Here is a 23,736-nt window from a genome sequence, read left to right as displayed (position 1 = left end):
GTCCTCTAACTGTATTCTTAGAGGGATACTCTCATTCAGTCTAATTCTGTTTTCTTTGTGGTTTCAATATTGATCCTATCTCTGTTCCTCCCTTTTCTTCAGTTTAATAGGTATAACTTCTTTGCTACACAAATTCTCCATGAATTCATCTTCACTATTAATCTAAAATACGGAGATTCTCTTTTTTCAAAGATGCTAAACTTGGTTTTGGTTTGAACTATCCTGTCTATTTGACTTATTCATTTTCTTATTTAAATGCAAGGATTCCCCTGATTTTTTTTTTTTTTTTTTTATTAGCCTTAAGTCTTCTAACTACTGATTGGAGGGCTGAATGCTCTGAGATTTACTTAAGAAATATTTTGGGATTAAATTGGTCAACTTTCAGTTATTTATTATTTTCTCAGTTAAAAATGTTACATAATAATACATTGTTTATAAGTAGGTAATCTTTTTGCTAAAAGAAAAGAAACAAAAGAGCAATGAAACACAATACAGAGAAAGGAAAAGTGGAGGGAGCAGAAGGTAGTGACAAAAGTTAAAGGGAGAGATTCTTTTGATAATATCTCTTTCTCTACATTAAAGAACCATTGTTTTATTTTTTTTTTATTTTTTTTTCTCTTTACTAGCTTGTTGTTGTTTAAATTTAATACAATATAGTCATATAACTTATTCCAGGGCTTGACAAATTTGCTTGGAATCTAGGAGCCAGCTAAAAAGTTAGGAGCCAGGTTTTTTTTTTTTTTTTTAAACGACCGACAAAGCTTAATTTTCAATATAAAAATTAATCAATCTTAAATTTACACAGAGACGACTAGAACGAATGTGACTGCTTTTATTTCCTGCCATGCAGGGACATAAGACCGCCATATTCCCGCTAAGGATCCAATCAGGTCCGCCTTTAAAACTGACAGGCGTGTGAAAGGGGCCAAGCAGGGAGATGACAAATAATAAATTCATTTTAATGAACCACTTCCTTCCCGCAGGACGACTATATACATCCTGTCTTTGAAGAGAAATACTGTTGTTATGGTAGCAGCTAGCTACCATAACCCCGGTATTCTCTTCAAGAGCCGGCGGTTATCTTTCAGATAAAAGTGGTCTCTGCAGCAGATTCGCAGCGAGATCACTTTTATCGGCGGCAGGAGAGGGGCCCCCCCTACCGCCGCGCTCCGGTGCCCTTCACCGCTTACCGTGGCCGTCGGTAATGGCGGAGGCGATCCGGATCTATCCCTGGCCTGACATGGAGACAAGTGAGAGGAAGATGGCCCCCCCGCCCATCTCCAAGTCATTGCAGGGCGGAAGCGACGTCAAATCGTCACTTCCACCCATAGCTCTTAAAGGGACATTTTATTATTTTTTTTTTCAAACGACAATTTTTTAAAAATTTTTTTTAATGCATTTTAGTGTAAATATGAGATCCGAGGTCTTTTTGACCCCACATCTCATATTTAAGAGGTCCTGTCATGTTTTTCTATTACAAGGGATTTTTACATTCCTTGTAATAGGAATAAAAGTGACTTTTTTTTTTTTTTAAAGAACAGTGAAAAAAAAAGTTAAAATAAGAAAAAAAAAAAATTTAAAATGTGCCCCATCCCTTGTAATAGAGATAAAAGTGACACCATTTTTTATTTTTTTTTTTAAACAGTGTAAAAATAAAAAATCAAAAGTAAAATATATAAGAAAAAAAAATAATTTTTTTAAACGTGCCCCGTCCCGCCGAGCTCGCTTGCAGAAGCAAAACGCATATGTGAGTAGCGCCCGCATATGAAAGCGGTGTTCAAACCACACGTGAGGTATCGCCACGATCATTAAAGCGAGAGCAATAATCCTAGTCCTGGACCTCCTCTGTAACTCAAAACATGCAACCTGTAGAATTTTTTTAAACGTTGCCTATTGAGATTTTAAAGGGTAAAAGTTTGTCGCCATTCCATGAGCGGGCGCAATTTTGAAGCGTGACATGTTGGGAATCAATTTACTCGGCGTAACATTATCTTTCACAATATAAAAAAAAATTGGGCTAACTTTACTGTTTTCTTATTTTTTAATTAAAAAAAGTATTTTTTCCCAAAAAAGTGCGCTTGTAAGTCCGCTGCGCAAATACGGTGTGACAGAAAGTATTGCAATGACCGCCATTTTATTCTCTAGGGTGTTAGAATAAAAAATATATATAATGTTTGGGGGTTCTAAGTAAAGGGAAGGAGATGAGCGGGCAGTGAAAACAGGCAGGGGAAGCTCCATTAGCATTGGTGGATGTCTTGTCATACCAACGGCCACCACCAGAGGGCGCCCGATTGCAGAAGGAACCATAGGACTGCAGTAGGCCGCAAAGCCGGGGCCTCAATTACCGGCGCGGCCCAACGCGATCGCCAGTAGGGGGGGTGTGTCAAACGGACACAGGACACCCCAGCTGTGCCGCCCCAGGCGCCAGGTCGCTAATTCTAGTCGCAAATGTGACCTGGCGCCCGGGGTTTGTCGAGCCCTGACTTATTCTATAGTAATATATACCAATTCTTCAGATATAAATTACATACCATATATCTAGGATTCTAAATGATTCTAACAGTTATCTTTTCCATTTAGTTTAAGATATATTATCATATTGATTCTATTTCCATATTCCATGCCGTCCTCATAAAACTCATTTGATCAGATTCAAACAAACTTATAAACACCTTCTTCAGAATTATTATTATAAGAATATTCTCCCGAAGTCAGCGAGACTGACTTCTTATTGCAAAAGTTACACCACACTCCAGTGTTGACTTATCCTCCCACACAGTGGTTTCCTCTGATTTTTTGGTTCTCCTGAACTAATTTTTTATTTTTTTTTTTCCTTCCCCACATCTCTTTATACAAAAACCACTGACTCAATCCGGCTGCATATACATTTACGTATTTACTGCATTTGGACTAGTGAGCAGGTCTTGCAAGTCTCCGGAATATTTATTCATTCATTTATTCACTTATTTATTAATCTATTTATTTATTTGTTTTTTTATTTATTTATTTTTATTTCTCATCTAAAAACATGCCTACAAAAACTTTTGGGTCAAAACACACAATACCGCCTAATAAGGTTACATCTCCTCCTAAGGTTAACCATAATGCTACAGCCAAAATCATTTCTTTAAATGCTAAAGGTCTTAATGTTCCTGAAAAACGTTCGCAAATACTTCACTTCTTACATAAATTAAAAGCGGATATTGTGTTCATACAAGAAACACATTTCAAGACCGATAATGTACCAAAATTTTCAAATCACCACTTTCCAATGGTAATACATGCCACCACTAAGGAATCTAAAACTAAAGGGGTTTCAATTCTTTTTTCAAAAAATTGCCCATTTCAAATGACAGACTCCCAGATAGACGAAGATGGTCGTTTCCTATTTCTTAAAGGATCCTTGTTTAACAAACGCATAACCCTGGCTAATATTTATGCCCCCAATGTTAAACAAGTTTCCTTTTTCACAAGTACAATTGAGGATCTCGCTTCTTTTCAAGAAGGAATGTTAATAGTAGGGGGAGATTTTAATGTCCCTTTAAATCCTATTCAAGATACCTCTTCAGGCTCATCTAAATTACCATTTAAGGCATTACGTAATATTAAGAAATCCCTCCAAGAACTTACCTTGCATGACTCCTGGCGTACTTTACATCCTACCTCTAAAGATTATACTTTTTATTCTAATCCTCATGGAAGTTATTCCAGGATTGACTATCTATTTATCACACAGAGAGATCTTCCCATGCTCCTTAAAGCAACTATAGAACCAATGTTTTTATCGGATCATCACCCTATCACCATGTTGATTGAATTTCAGATCACTCAATCTCGTTCACAAATATGGCGTCTTGATCCATCTCTACTTACGGATAATAAAATTGCGTCACACATTCAACTTAGGCTCTCTAAATTCTTCAATGAGAACGACTCTGCCGAAATTTCCCCAATGATAATATGGGAAGCTCATAAATGCACTATTCGTGGTGAATTAATGGCGATAGCTTCCAAAAGACGACGTGAAAGACAAAAATTATTATCCAATCTAGCTGTACGTATTCATGATTTAGAAAAATCTCATAAGAAAACACAAGCTATATCGACACTTCAAGAACTCACTTTAGCTAGAACCGAAATGATGGAGGAACTTACTAAAATAACGAAACGTAAATATATACTTTATCAAAAACAATTTTATGAATTTGGTAACAAATCAGGTAAATTACTAGCTAGAGCACTTCGGGCAAAACAATCGACTACGATTATACATTCTATTAATTCCCCTGACGGAACCAAATTTTCTTCTAATGATCAAATAGCAGAACAATTTGTCAAATATTATACACAACTATACAATATTAAAAACACACCCACCCAACATAACACAGAAAACAGAATACATCTAATCAAAAACTTTCTTGCACAATATGGTCCTAAACCAATCTCAGACACTGAAGCAATGAACTTGGAAAGACCATTGTCTAAAGATGAATTAGATATTGTAATCAAACAAATGAAACCTGGTAAGAGCCCAGGACCAGACGGCTTAACAGTAGGATACTATAAAGCGTTTACTAATTTATTATATACACCCTTCTTGAATGCTTTTAATTACCTCTCTACAGATAAATCTCCTCCTAGAGATCTCCTTACGGCACATATAGCTGTACTTCCAAAACCTGATAAAGACCAGACTCTAATTTCCAACTACAGGCCGATTTCTTTATTAAATGTTGATCTAAAAATGTATGCGAAAATCCTAGCTAACAGACTCTTGCCTCTTTTACCACACCTTGTTTCTTTGGATCAAGTGGGTTTTGTTCCCGGTAGAGAGGCAAGAGATAATGCTCTGAAAGCTCTCAATATTCATAAATGGTTGACCTCAAAGAAGCAGTATGGTTTCTTTCTCTCCTTGGACGCAGAGAAGGCATTCGACAGGGTTGCATGGGATTATCTAACTGAAGTACTTAAACAGATAGGCATGCGGGATCGCATGTTACAATTCATACTTGCACTTTACTCAAAGCCTACAGCTAGGGTTAGAATTAACGGACACCTGTCAGATGCCTTCTCTGTGTCCAATGGGACACGTCAAGGTTGCCCTCTTTCCCCACTAATTTTTATCCTAACATTAGAACCTTGTCTTCAACGTTTGAGAGAAAACCAAGATATCAAAGGTATATCCATAGATCATTCCACATACAAGCTAGCAGCATTTGCTGATGATATACTACTATTTTTACGAGATCCTCACCTTTCAATCCCCAATCTCTTTAAAGATCTATCTCTTTTTGAAAATCTATCTAATCTCAAAATTAATTTCGATAAATTAGAAGCTCTTAATGTATCTTTACCACTTGAGACTAAAACCCTATGCCAGACAAATTTTCCTTTCAAATGGAGCGCAAATTCCATTAAATATCTTGGAATACATATACCGACCAATCTTTCTGATCTTTATAGCAAAAACGATGTACCAATTTTACAAAATATCCAGAAGGATCTTGAGGCTTGGTCCTCTGGTTTATTTTCTTGGTTTGGTAGACCCTCTATTATTAAAATGAACATCTTACCAAAAATTCTTTATTTGCTTCAAACGATTCCAATAAAATTACCACAATCATTTTTCACATCTTTCCGTAAAGCTTGTTCTAAATTTATCTGGAGTGGAAAAAGAGCTAGATTAAGCTTTGACAGATTATCCTTACCTAAATTGAAAGGTGGATTGGGATTACCGGACATTCGAAAATACTATCTGGCATGTCCATTGGCCAGAGTAGTAGATTGGAATGTACATACTACCACCAAAGCTTGGATCTCTATTGAACAGGCCTTCTCAAATTTTCCACTCCAAAATATAGCCTGGATACCTACTAGAAATATTCCAAAACAATGTAAACAACATCCACTAATTAACAATACGTTACATGTTTTTACCAATACTTGTCGTCAATACCTTATCTCTTCAATCCCAAGTCCACTCACATCGATTAGACATAATCCTGAATTTTCTCCAGACTTTATTAGATCCTTTTTATCAGAATTAGGACCTAATGACAATCCAAAAGCAGAAGACTTCTTTGACCAAAACACTCTCCTTCCTTTATCTACATTGAATACTCGAAGGACGGAGAGTCAGATTTCTTTATGGTCATATATGCAACTCAAAAATTATCTAACCGCCCCACAATCTCAATCAGCCTTCTCAAGGGAACGAACACATTTTGAATCCATTTGTTCTCAATTAGAACCACAACGTCATCTTATATCAACTATCTACTCCATTCTTTTTGATGACCAAAAGCCTAAATCGAATCTTGCAAGTTCAAAATGGGAAAGAGATCTTTCTATCAACCTTTCTGACAGAGAATGGGGAAAGATATACACAATAATACATAAAGGTTCAATTAATGTGAACGTACAAGAGAACGGTTTTAAATTGTTTTCCAGATGGTATAACACTCCACTCAAATTAAACAAAATTAATCCGAGTACCCCATCCATCTGCTGGAGATGTAATCAGGAGGAAGGTTCACTTCTTCACATTTGGTGGGAATGTCCCTCGATTATGAAATTCTGGACTGATGTATTCCAATATATCACCCAAATTACAACTATACGCTTAGAATTCTCCCCAGCCCAAGCCTTACTTCATCATTCTAATTTACCGATGAAAACTTACCACAGATCATTAGTTCAACATCTCATTAATGCTGCAAAACTTTGTATTCCGGCCCTCTGGAAATCTCCCAATCCTCCCACAATTACAAATTGGATAGCCAGAGTAAACAAAATAGCTTTAATGGAAGAACTCATACACCAAGCTCATGACTCATCTACAAAATTTAGAAACACATGGGCTTGCTGGCAACAATTTCAAACAACTTCCGAATATACCCGACTTCTTTATTAAATATTACCCAGGTCATACTCCGATTTATAGAGAAAATTAACCTTATTTGTTTTCCGCTCTATTATTTATCACAAACGTATTAATGTATTGGAATCATTCTAAATTTATTACAGAATAGATCTGTTTTTTTTTTTTTTTTTTTTTTTTTATGTGGAAGGCCAAGCTTTCATTATAATTTAAATTACCATGTCTTTATGGTTATTATCTATTGTTCTCTATTTTATCTTACTACTTTTATCTTATATCTTATTTTTATTTATTTCTTATTCATTTATTTACTTATTTATTTATTTATTTAATCTGATTCTACTTACTAGTTATTGCTTTATACATTTGCTATCCATGTACTGTAACTTGATGTAATTTCACTTAATAAGCTTGTATTCTGATATACATCCTTCAATAAACTTTTTCTTGGGAAAAAAAAAAAAAAAATCAGTAGCATCTTACTTGAAATTCTACTGGTCATGTGCTTTCAGAAAATATATGGTTTGGGGGGTATTTAACCTCCCTGGCGGTATTCCCGAGTGTGGCTCGGGGTTAAAATTCAGTACCATTAGCGGTAACCCCGAGCCACACTCGGGATCGCATTGCAGGATCCTGGGGCGGCTTTACTTACCTTGTCCCCGGGATCCTGCGATGTCCCCCGCAGTGTCCGAGGGCTCCGTCCTCCTTGGAAGCCTCTCCGTGCCAGGCTCCGTTCCCTGCGAGCGGCGCGAAGCACGGGGGCGGAGCCTGGCGGCAAATTCAAAAAAATGTCAAAATCATAACACATACAGTACTGTAATTTTACAGATTACAGTACTGTATGAAATGATTTCACATCCCTTTTGTCCCCAGTGCTCTGGCCCATGCCCTGCATGCAGTTTTACATGATATACACTGTTCTTTCTGCCTGGAAACTGGAGATTGTCCATAGCAACCAAAAAGTGTCCCTTTACGTCAAAAGTGGCTTTAGACCAGCTAGAAAATAGCGATAGTAAATTAGAACACTTGCAGAATTGAGCGATAGTGAATTGTGGGGAAATTTATTTTATTACTATTTTTTTTAATTTTTTTTAATTATTTATTTTTATTTATTATATTATAATTTATGTTTTTGTGTTTCAAACTTTACCATACCCGGAATATCTACTAGACTCTGGTTTGGACAGATTTAAGTGTGTTATTGTTAAGATTTACAGACCTACAATATAAAACGCCAAATTTCCATGCAAAATAATTGTACCGCTTTCAGCACCTAAAATCCGAAAGAATCATACCGCCAGGGAGGTTAACAAACTCTAAAAGTTGTAAGGGAAAAATAAAAAAAGCAATGGAAAAATAGCATAAATGGCCTGGTCATCTGAGTGTAAAAATGGAGCACAGGGCCTGGCAGCGAAAGTGTTAATACATGATTCAAGGCATCAGTCCCTTACAAGCAGGTATTGTATTCAGTAAAGCCAATGGATTGGACTTTAGCCCTGAACTTGCTATGAAGTAATCATACCATAATTTTATCTAGCTACATTGTTAACAATGGGTTGCTCCAATTTTAATTACTATTTTTACCTTGGCAGCTTTTGCTTTTTCCATCTGTTCCAGCTGCTCTCTTGATGCTCCCTGAGATGCCGGCTCTACAGGCAGGTCCCACACACTGCTTCCCTCCCACACTGAAAGAAGTGGGATGGTAGAGGTTAAAAATGATGATCATCAAAACACATGCAAGAATAATCAATGAAAATCTGAAAATAAAAAGCTGTAAAAAACTAAGACTAAAAAACAGGAAACATAGAACATATAACATGCAGAAAAAAGGAATTTTAACACACCTGTAAATTCCATATCTTGGGAGTACAGGCTGGATATTCATTTATACTGGGTCATGGGCTGCTACCCTTAAGGTGACTGGACACTGGAAAAGGTTTTGGACATGCCTCCTGGGCATAAGCCTATAAAATCTTACCCTGCTCCATGAGACGCCAGTTTTATTTTTAGCAAGCAATGCAGATTAAAGCTGGCCACAGATGGATAGAATTTCAAATGAAAAGTCTTGGGAAAAGTCTAACGAAAATTCCAATAAAAATTCTAAGATCATTCGAATGTCATTCAAAAGATTATTTGCTTTAAGATTTTGTTTAGGAATGAATGGACTTTACCAAACAAAAACCACAAACACAGTTTGAAATTCATTCAGGAAATATTTTCTATCCTGCTCCATTGAATTTTCTTGTTACTGCGGTCAAAAACAAAATGTTGATTTGACAAACGAATGATTAGAAAAACGAATGAACTTTCTTAGAAGATTGTTTTCCTAAGAATTTTTGTTTGATGGCCTTACAAAAATAAGCAACAGACACTTGATGTTGAAATGCTCAGGAACCCCCACCAATCTGCTGGAGTGAGCACGAAAGGGTACCGAGGCACCCTTTATCTTTTAGAGTTTAAAGCGGGATTCTGTCCCTGAAAAAAAAATGTAAAAGTCAGCAGCTACAAACACTGTAGCTGCTGACTTTAAAGTGGTGTTCCACCCGCCAAAAAAAAAAAAAAAAAAATACATGAATGTGCCTAAAAAAAAAAACATTTGGAAATTTTTTTTTTTTTTTTTTTACTCACCTCTAAATGCCTGTTGCTAGGGGGTCCCTCGTAGTCTGCCTCTTTCAGTGCCTGGGCTGGTGACATCACTTCCCCCTCGGCACAGGAAGGGCTCAGCTCTGCTCCCTCCCTCTTGCCAATCATCTGGGACCCATTACAGGTCCCAGATGACTGAGCGGCCAATCACGGCGTGGAGCACCGCTCACGCATGCACAGTGGGTACCCGGCTGTGAAGCCACAGCCCTGCGCCCACAGTTGCAATGCCGGCGCCGCCGAACAGAGGGGGAGACGAGCGGGACTTTGATCCCCCGCATCGCTGGACCCTGGGAAAGGTAAGTGTCCAATTAAAAGTCAGCAGCTGCAGTATTTGTTTTTTTTTTGTTTTTGTTTTTTTAATGGGAACTCCTCTTTAAATAAGTACTTACCTGTCCTGGGTGCCCGCGATGTCGGCTGCCCGAGGCCGACCCGTCCATCGGCTCCCGGCACCGCCATCCTAAGTAAGAGAAACAGGCAGTGGAGCCTTGCGGCTTCACTGCCAGTTTCCTACTGCGCACGCGTGAGCGGCGCTCTGTGAGCTGCTCCGTGGTGTTCCCAGAAGGCAACGGGGCCGCTCACCGAGGAGCGGAAGATGCCGCGGAATAGGAAGAGGCAGATTAGGAAGTCTGCCTAGCAACAAGGGTTTAGGTAAGTTTAAATTTTTTTTTTTTTTTTTTTTTTTTTTAGGATTTTTCATGCAATTTTTTTTTTTAGGGTGGCCCTCCACTTTAAGCTTAGAATGAGTGGTCTTATCCATCTAATGGGCTTGGAAGTAGGGTGTCCCTTTTGAGACCCTGTTGACAGGACAAAAGTCTGTTTTCTGGAAAGAGGCCCTAGTTTAGACAGACTTGGATAGTCCTGACCACTTCCCGACAATGGACAATCTCCGTGAGGAGTAGGGCACAAGGAAGGACAATGTCGTCACTGAGGTGGAAAAGATAATACCACCTTAGGTGGGGGGATGGCCTTGGATGTAAGACCACTTTACCTTAGTGAAGAATCAGAAATGACTGCAAAAGAGAACCACTAACTTAGAAACAGGTCTGACAGGCATGACAGCCACCAAGACTGCCCCTTGCAGGAGAGATCTCCTGAGGGGAGTTTCCCTAATCAATTCAAAGAATGGTTTCTGTAGGGTAGAGAACGGAATTGAAATTCCAAGGAAACATGGTGCTGTAATGAGGGTCTCATTCGTGAGACACCCTGAATAAATGTTTCAACAAGTGAAAATGAAGCCAAAGGTTTTTGGAATAGAATGGACAAGGACCAAACCTGTAACTTAGGTGTACAGAAAGACAATTTTTGGTCCTGATTGTAGAAAGGCCAGAACGCAAGGAGTCAAGTAATCTCTGGGGTTGAAATGCCTGTGTTCACACCAGACGAAAAAGGATTCCCCAGTACATTAGCAAATTTTTCATGAAGAGTCTTTTATGGCTTTGAGAAATGCGGGAACAGATATACCCCTGCCCCTCAAGACCTATATTTCAGCAGCCATGCCATTAACTCTCTCGCTGTCAGGTCCAAACGTGGTACGGGGGATAGGTTTACACACATTCCCAGTGGCTACAGCCACCGGGATTGTGTTTAAATCTGACAAGCAGACTCCTGGCTGTCAGGTGGAAGCATTCGGCAGCTGTGCTGCTGCCCGACAGCTTCCATACGCCACCGGTACCACACCCGCCATGTAGCCCAGGCTTTGCTTGCCCATCTGGGGAGCCGGGACGGGACTGACATAGCAGGTGCCGCCAGGTAGAGGGGAGGGAGCAGAGTGGACACATGTCCGCTCTCCTTCCCTTCTTATTGTTGACCCCTAAGGCGACGTGTTTGACGATACTTCCGGGTCAGCCTCTCAGTGTCCCCGGCCAGTATGTGCATTGCATTACATTCAGTGGAGCACAGGGGAGATATCCAGGGTCTTTTAGTAAAAAATTAAAGATTCACCCAAAATCCCCCCCAAAAATGTTTGATGCCACATCCACATATACACAATTACAAATGTAAAACGCACACATCGGGCACTGGCACATGAAAAAGTCGATTGCGATTCAAGTTACATATTGCCACACGTCAGAGTGAGAGCAATATTTCTAGCACCAGGCCAAACTGAGAAACTATAGAAGGCTTTTAAAAAGTGTTGACTATGGAAAATATAGGGTACTGAAGTTTGTCCCCATTTTACGGGCACATGCAAATTTAAGGTTTGACATGTTGCGTATATATCTACTCAGGGCAACTTCATCTTTTATATTTTACCAAAAAGTTGAGTAATTTATTACGTTTCTGTGCCCTAAAATTAACGTGTATTTTTTACTGAAATTTGCAGTAATATCATGTGACATAAAAAATTGCAACTACAACTATTTTATTCTCTAGGGTGTCTGCTTTCAGAAAATATATGTTTCGGGAGGTTTATGTAATCCTCAGGGGTAAAATGATTTTCTTAACAGGGTGCAAAAACCGGAAAATCTCCCCTGGCATTGAAAGCCAATGACTGAGAAACTGGATGGAGCGAAGATAGAAGGTCTGGCTTGCTTGGAAAAGGCTAGGGGGTCAACTCCTAGAAGTTTAGGCAAGTCTAGGTTCCAGGCTCTGGACCAGTTCAGTGCAAAGAGCAGTAAAGGAAGAATCCACGCTGGAGAGAAGGCATATAATACATGACAATACAAAAAGGTGCGCTCAGGCAAATAGGTGAAATCAAAATACTGCTGCAATCAAACACTCCTTGAATAGTCCCAGTTGATGCCTTCTGAGAGGAAACGCATTGGATTGGAGATAGCAAAGTGACGTAAACTAGCGAGGAGCACACTGCAGGCAGCCATGCAAGATTTTATCCCATATCGCTCGAATTCATTGTCCTTGATGTAAGTGACATTTTTATTTAATAGAATGCATTAAGGTTAAAAAAAAAAAAAAACTCCAGCCTTTACAAACACTTTTAAGAGGGAAAGAAGGGTGCAAATACCTTTGTGACTACTCTGGCAGCAGAGGCTAGGCTAAATGGCAGTTTATCTCCTATTGTGAAGCACAAAAAGTGCTAATGCGGTGGGTAAAATAGAAAAATGTAGACAGACTTTTTGAATGTCTATGGATGCTTGGTACACTCTATCAGAGAGGCAATAATTAACTTTACTTATTTCATAGAAAATCTTGGCATTCAAAAGGTAGTAATTTGGAGAATTCAGGTCAAGGATAAGATGAATATTAGATCAGGTTTTAAGTGAGTGATTTGGATTTGTGTCCCTACTAGTCTGTTTTTCCATTATGTGTTGTGCCTTGTGGGTTTACAGTATGTTTGTATATGTATGGTTTTAGTAAGTCATGTACTAGATACTTTTTTTTTGTAATGTGAAGGTGAAAACCTGAGACAGCCAGCAAAACACATTCCCTCTACTGTGGACCTCCTTCAATTACATAATGACAAGGAAAAGTTACCATAAATCTGTTTGACTGGACAATCACTAACACTCCAGCAGATAACCTAACCATCTATCTACTCGGGTTAAGTTGCAAATATAACTCTTCATTCAAACGATTACCTGAAATGCAGGCCTAGACTACACTCAGGCTATCATGTAAAAGTAGAAGCAAATTTGCAAGAACTACAGAGGGGGCAATCATACTTCTAACTAAACAGTTTTCAGAGTCTGAATGCCACCACTTCGCCCCTAAAACATGGGAGCATATCAGATTTACCCCAGAGCTCTCCTTCAAATCACAAAAATAAACATGTAAGCTGTTGTCTTGCATACTAAGAATATGACCTATATCTTGCAATGCTTACGTGTGGGTGGAGGAGCAGCTGTCTGAAGTTCCCATAAAGGCGTGTTATCTGGCACAGACATAGCTCTTGACAATGCAGGAATAACTGTCTGTTCAGATATTCTATGAGAAATAAGAAAATGATAGCATTAGTTGAGAAATCTCTTACTAGATGAAAAATACACAGCTAGGAACTTGACAACATGGTCGGTGTGACAAATTACCTCATCTTTAGAGCCTGGAACTGCTGCAGGAGTAGAGCCAGCTGTTGCTGCTGCTGTGACGAAAGAGCTGCTTTCTGCTGCTGTGCCATCATCTGGGCATATTGCTGTCTGTGAAGACAACAGTAACATTTTTAAACATGGTCTCACCACCAGAAGAACAAAATACGAAAGAATACAAGAGCATGAAAATGAAGCAAACATGAAAACATAGGAATTTTGACTTGGCTGGAAATTCCACATCTTAGAGTACAGTACAGGACACATGCATCTTATTCCTACACCATAATTGGACCCTGGCAAACCTTTGAGAACACATGCCCAGTGGGGTTCCACCTCTGTAAACCTACTCCACTCTGAGTCCTCTGTTTTGTAGTAAGCAATGCAGAGTAAAAAGGAGAGTTTAGGGAGAGCGGCCTGTGTCCTGTACTGGAATTAACAGGTAATTCCTCTGATCTTAATTGTACAGGACACAGATATCCTATTCATACACCATGGGACATCTCCCAGCTATGAATATAAGGATGGCAACAACTAGGCAAATGGAACTGTGCCAACATACCCAAAAACAAGGGTAAAAGACCCAGGTTCAGAGTGCTGCTGCAGGAACCTGGCGGCTGAAAGCTATGTCAGAAGATGGACATCCACCTGGTAAAACTTTGAAAAATTATGAACAGAAGAACAGGCCTTAGAGTTGGATGACAGAGGCTTGGTACCTAAAAGCCCAGGATACTCAAACAGGTGTGGTTGAGTGTGCACCTTAAGCTGGCCATATACCTATAAATTATCTGCAGATTTTCTATAGTTAGATGGAAAAAGTGCAACAGATTTCTCCATGTATGCTAAACTGTGTGGATGGAGAAATCTCCCACTGGGCCAAGCTTCAGTATCTTGCTAGTTGGCCCCTCTGGCTCTCAACCTAAACAATGCCTGCACCCAAATCAGAATGTTCAGGTATTGAGAGCCAGCGGGGCCGACTAGCAAGATATGGAACCTTGGGCCAGTGGGAGATTCTTCCATCCACAGTTCAGCGTAGACAGAGGAATCTGTTCCACTTTTTCCACCTAACCATAGAAAATCTGCAGATAATCTATAGGTGTATGGCCAGTCTAAGGCCCCTTTCACACATGCGGACCGTTCATTTCATCAGTTCAGTCACGTCAAAACGGATGAAGTATTCATCCGTTTTTCATCTGTTTTTTTTACATCCACTACCAATGCAACAACGGATGAAAAACTGACCATTTGTCAGTTTACATCTGTGTTTCGTTCGATACGTTTTTTTAACGGAAGAAAAATAGAGCTTTAGGCCCCTATCACGCGATAAGCCTGCTCGGATCCGCCTGTTTGTTTTTCAGGTGGATCCGAGCGGGCCACCCATTGACTCCTATGGGCAGACGGGTGACAGCGGAGAGGTGTTCGCTGACACCCGCCTGCCATCTGATCAAGACAGACGTATGGCGATAGGTTTAGTCATCCGTTTGGCAGATCAGATGAGATCTGATGAAAACGGACATGCTGTCCGTTTTCGTCAGATTTCCCCATAGAAATCAGCAGGGCTCTGAAAGGTCCCTCCCTGCTCAGTGAGCAGAGACAGACCTGTCATCCGCCGGCTCAGCGGAGATCAACAGTGTGACAGATGACGACGAACGCGGATGTAAACTGATGTAAATGGATGATCATCCATTCACATCCGTTTCTCATCCGTCAACGCATGGATGAAAAATGGACAGCATGTGTGAAAGGGGCCTAAAAGTTCAGGTGGGAGGTTTTTGATTCAGAGCATAGGCTCTAACAATCAAATCCCTTAGCCACCGTGTAATGGTGGACTTTGATGGTGGGTGCCCTTTTCAAGTACCTGAGAAAAGGACAATTGGGGAATCTGTTTGAAACAGTAGGTTTTAGGTACACTCTAAAGACTCTGGCTACAGCTAGGCAATGTAGAGAGATTTCCTTTGGGTGCTTAGGAGCAGGATGTGGACTGCAGAACTCGCTGGACAGTGAGTTTCCACCCATGAGATGATCTTGTCTACTTCTTTCAAGGCAGTCAGGCTTCTCATGCCCCCTTAATGTTTGATATAGGCTATGGTGCATGCCACTAAGGTGGCATTGCCGTTCCGGAATTGAGTGCCCCTTTAAAGGAGGGTCAAGTGCTGGAGGGATAGCTTGACAGCTCTGAGTCACAAGATGTTGATGGGGAGTTTGGCTTCTTCTTTTGAACATGTTTCCTGAACTGTCAAGGATTGGAAGTCTCCTCCACAACCCAACGGACTTCTATCTGTTGTAGGTAAGGAAGATTACTCTTAAAGTTGAAGTGGGATCCTTTTGTGAAAGCAAGATCTTTCCCTGGGATATATCCAGAACCAGCCCTAAATACTTCAGATGACTGAAAGGGTGGGGAGCAGATTTATTAAGTTGATTACCCAGACAAAGGCCTGTAGCAGCTGAATTGTCTTTTGGACATTTGCTGAGAGTTGTAAGGGAGATAAATCCTTCAGAAGAAGGTTGTCTAGAAGTCTATCATCTGGATGCCCCGAGTTCTGAGAAGGGCAACAAGGGTGCCAAGATCTTTGTGAACAACCTTGGAGAAGAGGACAGGCCAAATGGCAATGTGACAAAATGACAAAAGTGATCGACTGCCAATGCAAAGCGCAGAAACAGCTGATGAGGTGGTTAAATGGTAACTTGTAGATGGATATACAGTATCTATGGCTGCCATTTGTTCACTTTGTCTAAGAAACACAATTGCTGACCTTGCAGATTCAATTGAAAACTTTGAAATGTGAAGGAATTTGTTTGAGGGATATTAGGTTTGAGATAGAAGGAATACTTTTGTTGGGCTTTGGTAACATAAGCTGGTTTGAGTAGAATCCATTGTAACCTGTCCGGACTAGTATGACTCCATGGAACAAGATTTAGTTCACCGTCTTCTGCAAATATGACTGTTCTTGAACAGTTTTTGATGAGTTGAAAGAAGAAAGTGATGAGGTGGTAGAGTATCCTTTTGAAACCACAGATTGAACCCACAGGTATGTGACCCTGAAAGATGCAAACTGCAACAGACATTCCCCCACTCTTAGCAACCAAGGCACACCCTTTGTGAAGGATTTTTGGAGGGCTAGGCAGTCTTTTTAGCCCAGACCTCAGGGGCTCTATTTAGAGCCATTGAGGGGGGTCTTGGCACCTTTTTCTAGAGAAGCAAAAAACTTTCCCACTTGTGATTTCATTAATTGGTCAAATGCCTCTCCAAATAGAGGTCTTCCTATAAACTGACATGCATGTGAAGTGCCACTTACATGAAGCTTCTACTGTCCAAGCCCTAAGCCAGAGGATTCTGGGCATATGAACAGAGATTTCGGCCATTCTGGATATTTGTCTCATGAGGTGTTCTAGAGATTCTACACAAAAAAATAGAGCAGAGGGAAACTGTGGTAGCTGCTCTGCGACTGCACAATCCTGAAAAACAGGGTCATGTTGGTTGTTCATTGTTCTACTCCAGTTAGTTGCGGTCCAATTTGGCCAGTCCCTCCTGAACTTTTATAGGTCTTTTTGCATCCAAATGGGCTTTAGCAGACAAAGGCAAGGAGCTTTTCAATGCTAGCAAGTATATTGCATGAAGCTCCCTCTTCAATATAGTGACAGTCTGGGGGAGAAAAAAAACCTTCCCCAGCTTCATCCATTACTGTCTCAACATAGTTATTTCCTTTAAATTCAGCGTCCTCCAAGACCAGTATATGGGGGTTTGACTCCAGCTGAGAAAGAGAAGAGGGGGGGCATTTTTTGTGCTTTAGATACAGTACATATGGCTGAATTAAGACCTAATCCTTCCAAGGAATTGATATGCTGTAGAACAGTGGTTCTCAACTCCGGTCCTCAGGACCCACCAACAGGCCAGGTTTGTAAGATAGCTGAAATACATCACAGGTGATATCATTTGCTGCTCAGTGATTGCAGCATTCTAGTCTGCAACTCCCCAAGGTAATACTTAAAATCTGGCCTGTTGGTGGGTCCCGAGGACTGGAGTTGAGAACCACTGCTGTAGAAGCAGAAAATTCTGCTTTTGTCAAGTAGGCCACTTGTTGTGTCCCTGAAAAATAGAGCTAGAAGCGGTTGCCAAGATTGCCGTTAAGACCAGTTCCTGCTCTGGTGCAATAAATGCATCGTCACTAAGAGGCTGAGTGTTGTGCAAGCCTTAGGTAGAGTGAATATTTGCTTGCTGTTCAGAGTTGGCTCCATTTTGCCTGGTCTCTAAGACACAAGTGAGGGCATTTCACTATGGTGTACTCATGGAGTAAAGTTTGGGAGATGGGGTAAGAATGTCCAGAAGGCTTACATGGTAACCCAGGTGTAGATTGTCCAGCAAAGAAACCTAGTTACAAAGGGGTGTGAGGAAGTGCCCGAGTACCTTATAAGGGCTCTAGATGGAAACTGTGAACGACCAGTGGGTGTGACACCTGGTCATCCACCTGAGACTGCGCTCTGAGTGGTTGAATTTTAGTGTCAACTTTGAAAAGTTTACATTGTGAATTACACAGTTAACGATCAGACATACAGGGTGACCCTGTCTCACCAGTTTACATTGCTGCACTGTATATAAAGTCAAACCTTCGTTCTTCACAATGGGCATACCCTAAGGGGGTCTTAAGGGACTACGTTCCATAGCGATGGACCATGGCCCTGAACCTATAAAGCACCCTATGGCTTACACAAGCTGCACCAAGTGCCAAAGTTGGTTCCCTCACACAGGATCCAGTGCCCAAAGCAACATCTGCAATCAGTCAGTAAACTGAGTCATAAAATCTTTGCTTGACCGTGGTAAAAATCTCAGCCAAGAAGGGAGGGGACCCTAGGTAAATCCGAATAAGTCCAGGAGTACACCAAGGACAGAACAGACTTTTTTTTAAGATCAGATGATAACATGATTCCAGGTTTCAAATATTGGCACTTTTAGAAGGAACAATGAAAGCAGCCCCAAAACCAATAGTATCATGTGAGCTGGGGACAACCGCTTACAGCAGCACTTATTGCTGCACAGCCTGGTCTGTTAAAAGAAGTGGAAAAATAACAGGATCAATGGGTTAAAAAAAAAGTAAACAGTTATTAGTTAAAAGGAGATTTAGGAAACCAGGTTATTTTGTTAATGCAAGTAACAGACTGGATCATATAGGTCATTTTTGATTTTGCCTTTAAGGGAATCCATAAAACATAGCCTGTTTTTGGTAACTGATGCGAGCTGAAAAACACTGATTTACACCTTTAAGCCCTGGTTCACACCAGTATGGCTTTGAAATAGAGCTACATCAACGCGATTTCAAAGCTGTACGAGTGCGGTTTGCACTGTCGATTTCATTACAGCTTGCGACTTCATTTAAAAGAAGTCTATGTAAGTCGCAATGAAATCGGTAAAAAGTAGTGCAGGAACATCTTCCATAATCGCTGCGACATGAATCACAGAGATATGAACGGTTCCATTGCCGGCATTGGGGTGTGACTTGTCATGTGATTTGGAATTGTCAAATCGCATGGCAAGTCAGCACTGCTGTGAACAGGGATTGGAAGTTACCAAGAGCTATTGGTTTTGATTAATCAAGCACTAAAATGCAGACACTGTGACATTACTATGGGTAATGTGTACACAGAAAACCTATAACGCATACCTACATTGTACCTTCAACAGCTTTATAATAAACTCACTGTATTAGAAACTGCTGGTAGTGCAGCTGTTGTATCTGGTACAGGGCTGTCACCTCTTGGTGGCGGCCAATATGCTCAGGACCCAATTCTCCCTGTAACACGAAAAACAGTGTAAAGGTAAAGACACAAACTGTTTACATACAATAAAGTTTATGTCACGCAAAATAGAAAAGAACATGCAATACATTTCTGCAATTCATTCACATTCCCAAATGTTTTATCCCTTTATGGACCCTACAAATATATAAAATATATACCTGCTCTCATCTGCCAAAAATACACTCAGCTCCTATGTTCTGTTGTGGGCTGAGTGGTAGAGTTTTGAACTGTATTTTATACCCTGGTTTTATTTATAAAGATGTTATTAATACTTGGTTTTACTATTAACAGAGAACTGTGGGTGAAGGATTGTATGATTTTAATTACATTTTTTTTGGGTTGAACTAGCTGGACTGGTGTCTTTTTTCAACCTGACTATGTACACATTTTTATATTTAGGTAATATGTGCAATTGCATTGCAGCCAACAGTTTTTTTATATCTTAAAGTTGCACTTTTGTTCGTTAAAAAGCAATATCTTTGTATATGATACTGGAGATTTTAGTCAACTAAAACAATTCACATGACTAAAATACGACTAAAATTACACTTTTTTTTTAAATCTTATTTCCTTAACATCAGACAAACCAAAAACACCACCACATCAGACACATTGGACCAAAATATTAATACAGATTCAAGATCCAATCACATTGCATAGCAGCCATCAAATCAAAAATAGAAAATAAAAAGAATAAAGTAATTGACAAAAAGGTATTTTAACTGGGCTGTGGTCTAATGGTCTAAGCCACACTATTTGTCAAATTAGATATCAATCCACACCTAGTATAGCAAAACTTTATCCACAGTGGCTCCGAGTAGCCTATATATAAAATACAATTGTATATAAAATTGTGCTTAAAAGCTTGCATACCCTGACTGATTATGCCAAAAAACTGTCTTTTATTTAAGGATAGTGATCACATGAAGCCATTTATTATTGCATTGTTTTTTGGATCCTTTTTAAATCATAAACCGAAATCACCCAAATGGCCCTGATGAAAAGTTTACATACCCTGGAATGTTTGGCCTTGCTACAGACACAGAAGGTGGCAGACACTAGTTAAAATGGCAATTAAAGTTTAACTTCTCACATTTGTGGCTTTTTAAATCACAATTCGTGTCTGTGTATAAATAGTCAATGTTGTTGGCTCTCACTTGGATGCCCTAAGCAGGCTAGACACTGAGCCATGAGGAGGTAGAAAAGAACAGTCAAAAGACCTGCGTAATAAAGTAATGAAACTTTATAAAAGATGAAAAAGGATATAAAAAGATAACCAAAGCCTTGAATATGCCAGTCAGTACTGTTTAATCCCTTATTAAGAAGTGGAAAATTCGGGGCTCTTTTGATACCAAGTCAAGGTCAGGTAGACCAAGAAAGATTGCAGCCACAACTGGTAGAAGAATTGCCCAGGATACAAAGAAAACCCGCAGGAGAAATACAGGCTGCTCTCCAAAAAGACGGTGTGGTTGTTTTTAAGGAGCACAATTCAACGATACTTGAACAAAAAAGAGTTGCATGGTTGAGCTGCTAGAAGGAAATCTTTACTGCGCCAATGCCACAAAAAAGTCCAGTGAGGCATGTCAAGGTGTTGTTGGGCATATTGTAACCAGGCTTTTTTGTGGAACGTGCAGTAAAGGCTTCTTTCTGGCAACTTAAAGAGGGAGTCCCGTGAAAAAAAAATATTTAAAAGTCAGCAGCTACAAATACTGCAGCTGCTGACTTTTAAAATAAGGACACACCTGTCCCAGGGTTCGGCGATGTCGGCATCCGAGACCGGATCATCCCTCGGTCCTCGGGCGCTGCCGCCGCCATTTTCTGTAAGGGAATCAGGAAGTGAAGCGCTGCGGCTTCATTTCCTGGTTCCCTACTGTGCATGCGCGAGTCGCGCTGCGCTTCCTAACTGGTCCCGGCTGTCTCTGGGACCCGTGTGTGTCCCAGCAGACAGCACGGTGGGGACGGGAAGAGGCATAGACTCCCGTGGGAGTCTATGCCGGAAGTGTGTGCAAATACCTGTCTTAGACAGGTATCTGCACCCCCCCCCCCCTCCACCCTCCCCGCTGAAAGGTGCCAAATGTGACACCGGAGGGGGGGGGTCCTGAAAAGCGGAGGTTCAATTTTTGTGTGAACCTTCACTTTAACCATGCAGCTCTTTTTTGTTCAAGTATCATCGTATTGTGCTCCCTAAAAACAACCACATCATCTTTTTCAGAGCAGCCTGTATATTTCCTAAAGGTTAGCTGTGGGTTTTTCTTTGTATCTCGAACAATTCCTGTGGCAGTTGTGGCTGAAATCTTTCTTGATCTACCCGACCTTGGCTTGGTATCAAGAGATCCCCAAATTTCCCACTTATTAAATGATTGAACAGTACTGACTGGCATATTGAAGGCTTTGGATATCTTTTTATATCCTTTTCCATCTTTGTAAAGTTTCATTACCTTGTTACGCAGGTATTTGACTGTTCTTTTCTGCTCCCCATGGCTTCGTATCTAGCTTCTTAGTGCATCCATGTGAGAGCTAACAAACTCATTGACTATTTATACAAAGACACTATTTGCAATTTAAAACCCCCCAATGTAGGAAAACAACCTTTAATAGCCATTTTAACCTGTGTGTGCCACCTTCTGTGTCTGTACCAAGGCCAAACATTCCAGGGTATGTAAACTTTTGATCAGGGCCATTTGGGTGATTTCTGTTGTTATGATTTTAAAAGAAGCCAAAAAACTGTGATATTAAATGGCTTCATGTGATCACTATCCTTGAAAAAAAGGTTTTTTGGCATGATTAGTCATATTTTCAATATAAATGCCAAAATGTAACAATCTCTGCCAGGGTATGCAAACTTTTGAGCACGACTGTATATTATAAAATCGATAACCCCCATGGGCAATAGATGCTATATACGGCTTATCCAGCCACTTTGCCCAGACTTTATCATACTTACTAGGACAGCCCTATTCATATAGGTGTCTCTATACAATGAGAGATTATTATTTACTAATTGTTTCCAGTACAGAAACGTAGAAGAGGGTTTCTTCCAATATAAAGCAATAGCTTTTCTCGCATTAAAAATAGTGTAATATTAGCAAACACTCAGACACTGTAGGAAGAATAGCCTTCACCAGGCCCAACAAACATACAGACATCAAGGCCGGCAAAGGAATAGAATTCAACAGATCCACCACTTCCACCCAAAAATAACTATATATGGACAGGTCCAGAAGATGTGTGTGAAATCTCCCTGAGCCGCTCCACACCGCCAACACTAAGAAGAGCACGCAGGATTTATCTTTTGAAGTCTGTGTGGTGTGATATATGCTCTATGTATCAATTTAAACTGGATCATGCAGTCTCTTAAAGATATCAGATTGTAAAGGAAGATCCCACACACTGCTCCAGTCTTCCATATCCGGTATGTCTCGCATCCACCAAACTCTAAGACCCGCTAATGGCAGGAGGGAAATTAAGGTAAGATGGGAATACAGTCTCGAGGTGGACCTCTCCAAACATTCAGAACTAAGTACTGATTCTAGAGTAGATTGTGTAATCATTAGACTATCTTGTGGAAACTGAGCATAAAAAGTATGGGAAAGCAGAAAATATCTGAATAACCGGGAACTAGGCAAATTAAAAATTGAGCTAACTGTAAAGAAAGTAGCCAGTTTCCAATCAGCAACCACCTGAGAAAGTAATTTATTATATTTATTCCATGCAGTAGGCTCTGGTAATGGCATTTTAGTCAAAAGACTGACTAAAACTAAATTGAAATTTGATGCCAAAATTAACACTGCTTGGAACAACTGGTCTGTGATGTCTGGGACCCAGAGAAAGTTAGACTGTAGAAGACGTTCCCTACTCTTAGAAGTAAGGAAGCTCCATTGTGAAGATGGCTTTGAGGAAGGCGTGGTGGCCTTTTAAGGAAAAGTCTTACACCAAAAGGAAGGGCTGAACTTGGGTTTTGAAGTTGAAGCCTGTACATGTGAGATTAGAGCTAGTGTTGCACTGGTACTGATACTAAGCATTTGCACAAGTATTGTTATTCATGTATATGCTCCGATACCTGAAACTAATTCTTTCAGGCTCAGTTCTTTCAGCTGTGAGCGGGATTCAATTATCGGTTGTGAAGGAGTGGGGCTGCCCCGTCATTAACAACCGATGACTCGTTCAGCTGACGGTGGGATTCCCCGTTGACAGCTGAAGTGCAAAGAAAGCCCTGGCAATTGGAGCTGTAAAAAAAAAAAAAAAAAAAAAAGCAGCCGGCAATGTTTATCAACAACATCGCTAAGCTGCTGAAACGGAAAGATAAAACGAAACATTGTTTCTTTTTTGTATCTTTTTTATTCACCTGTGTAACCCCTTAATAACACTAATCAACCTTAATTAACTCCTTATTCTCCTCCATTTAATTATTTTCCTGCTATTTTTTGTTCACTATTT

General features: G+C 40.1%; 1 protein-coding gene across 1 annotated transcript in view; it reads right to left on the bottom strand.

Annotated features, from left to right (window-relative positions):
* GIGYF2 (GRB10 interacting GYF protein 2) overlaps positions 1-23,736 on the bottom strand; it is a 285,009-nt gene that overhangs the window by 52,916 nt on the left and 208,357 nt on the right. Inside the window, 4 exon segments of the mRNA XM_073625706.1 lie at positions 8,468-8,568; positions 13,308-13,408; positions 13,510-13,617; positions 19,201-19,292. Coding sequence (XP_073481807.1) covers positions 8,468-8,568; positions 13,308-13,408; positions 13,510-13,617; positions 19,201-19,292 — 402 coding nt within the window.

Source organism: Aquarana catesbeiana, linkage group LG04 (genome assembly GCF_042186555.1).
Source record: "Aquarana catesbeiana isolate 2022-GZ linkage group LG04, ASM4218655v1, whole genome shotgun sequence".
In the NCBI taxonomy this organism is placed as follows: domain Eukaryota; kingdom Metazoa; phylum Chordata; class Amphibia; order Anura; family Ranidae; genus Aquarana; species Aquarana catesbeiana.
This window is presented reverse-complemented; position numbering and strand designations above follow the sequence as displayed.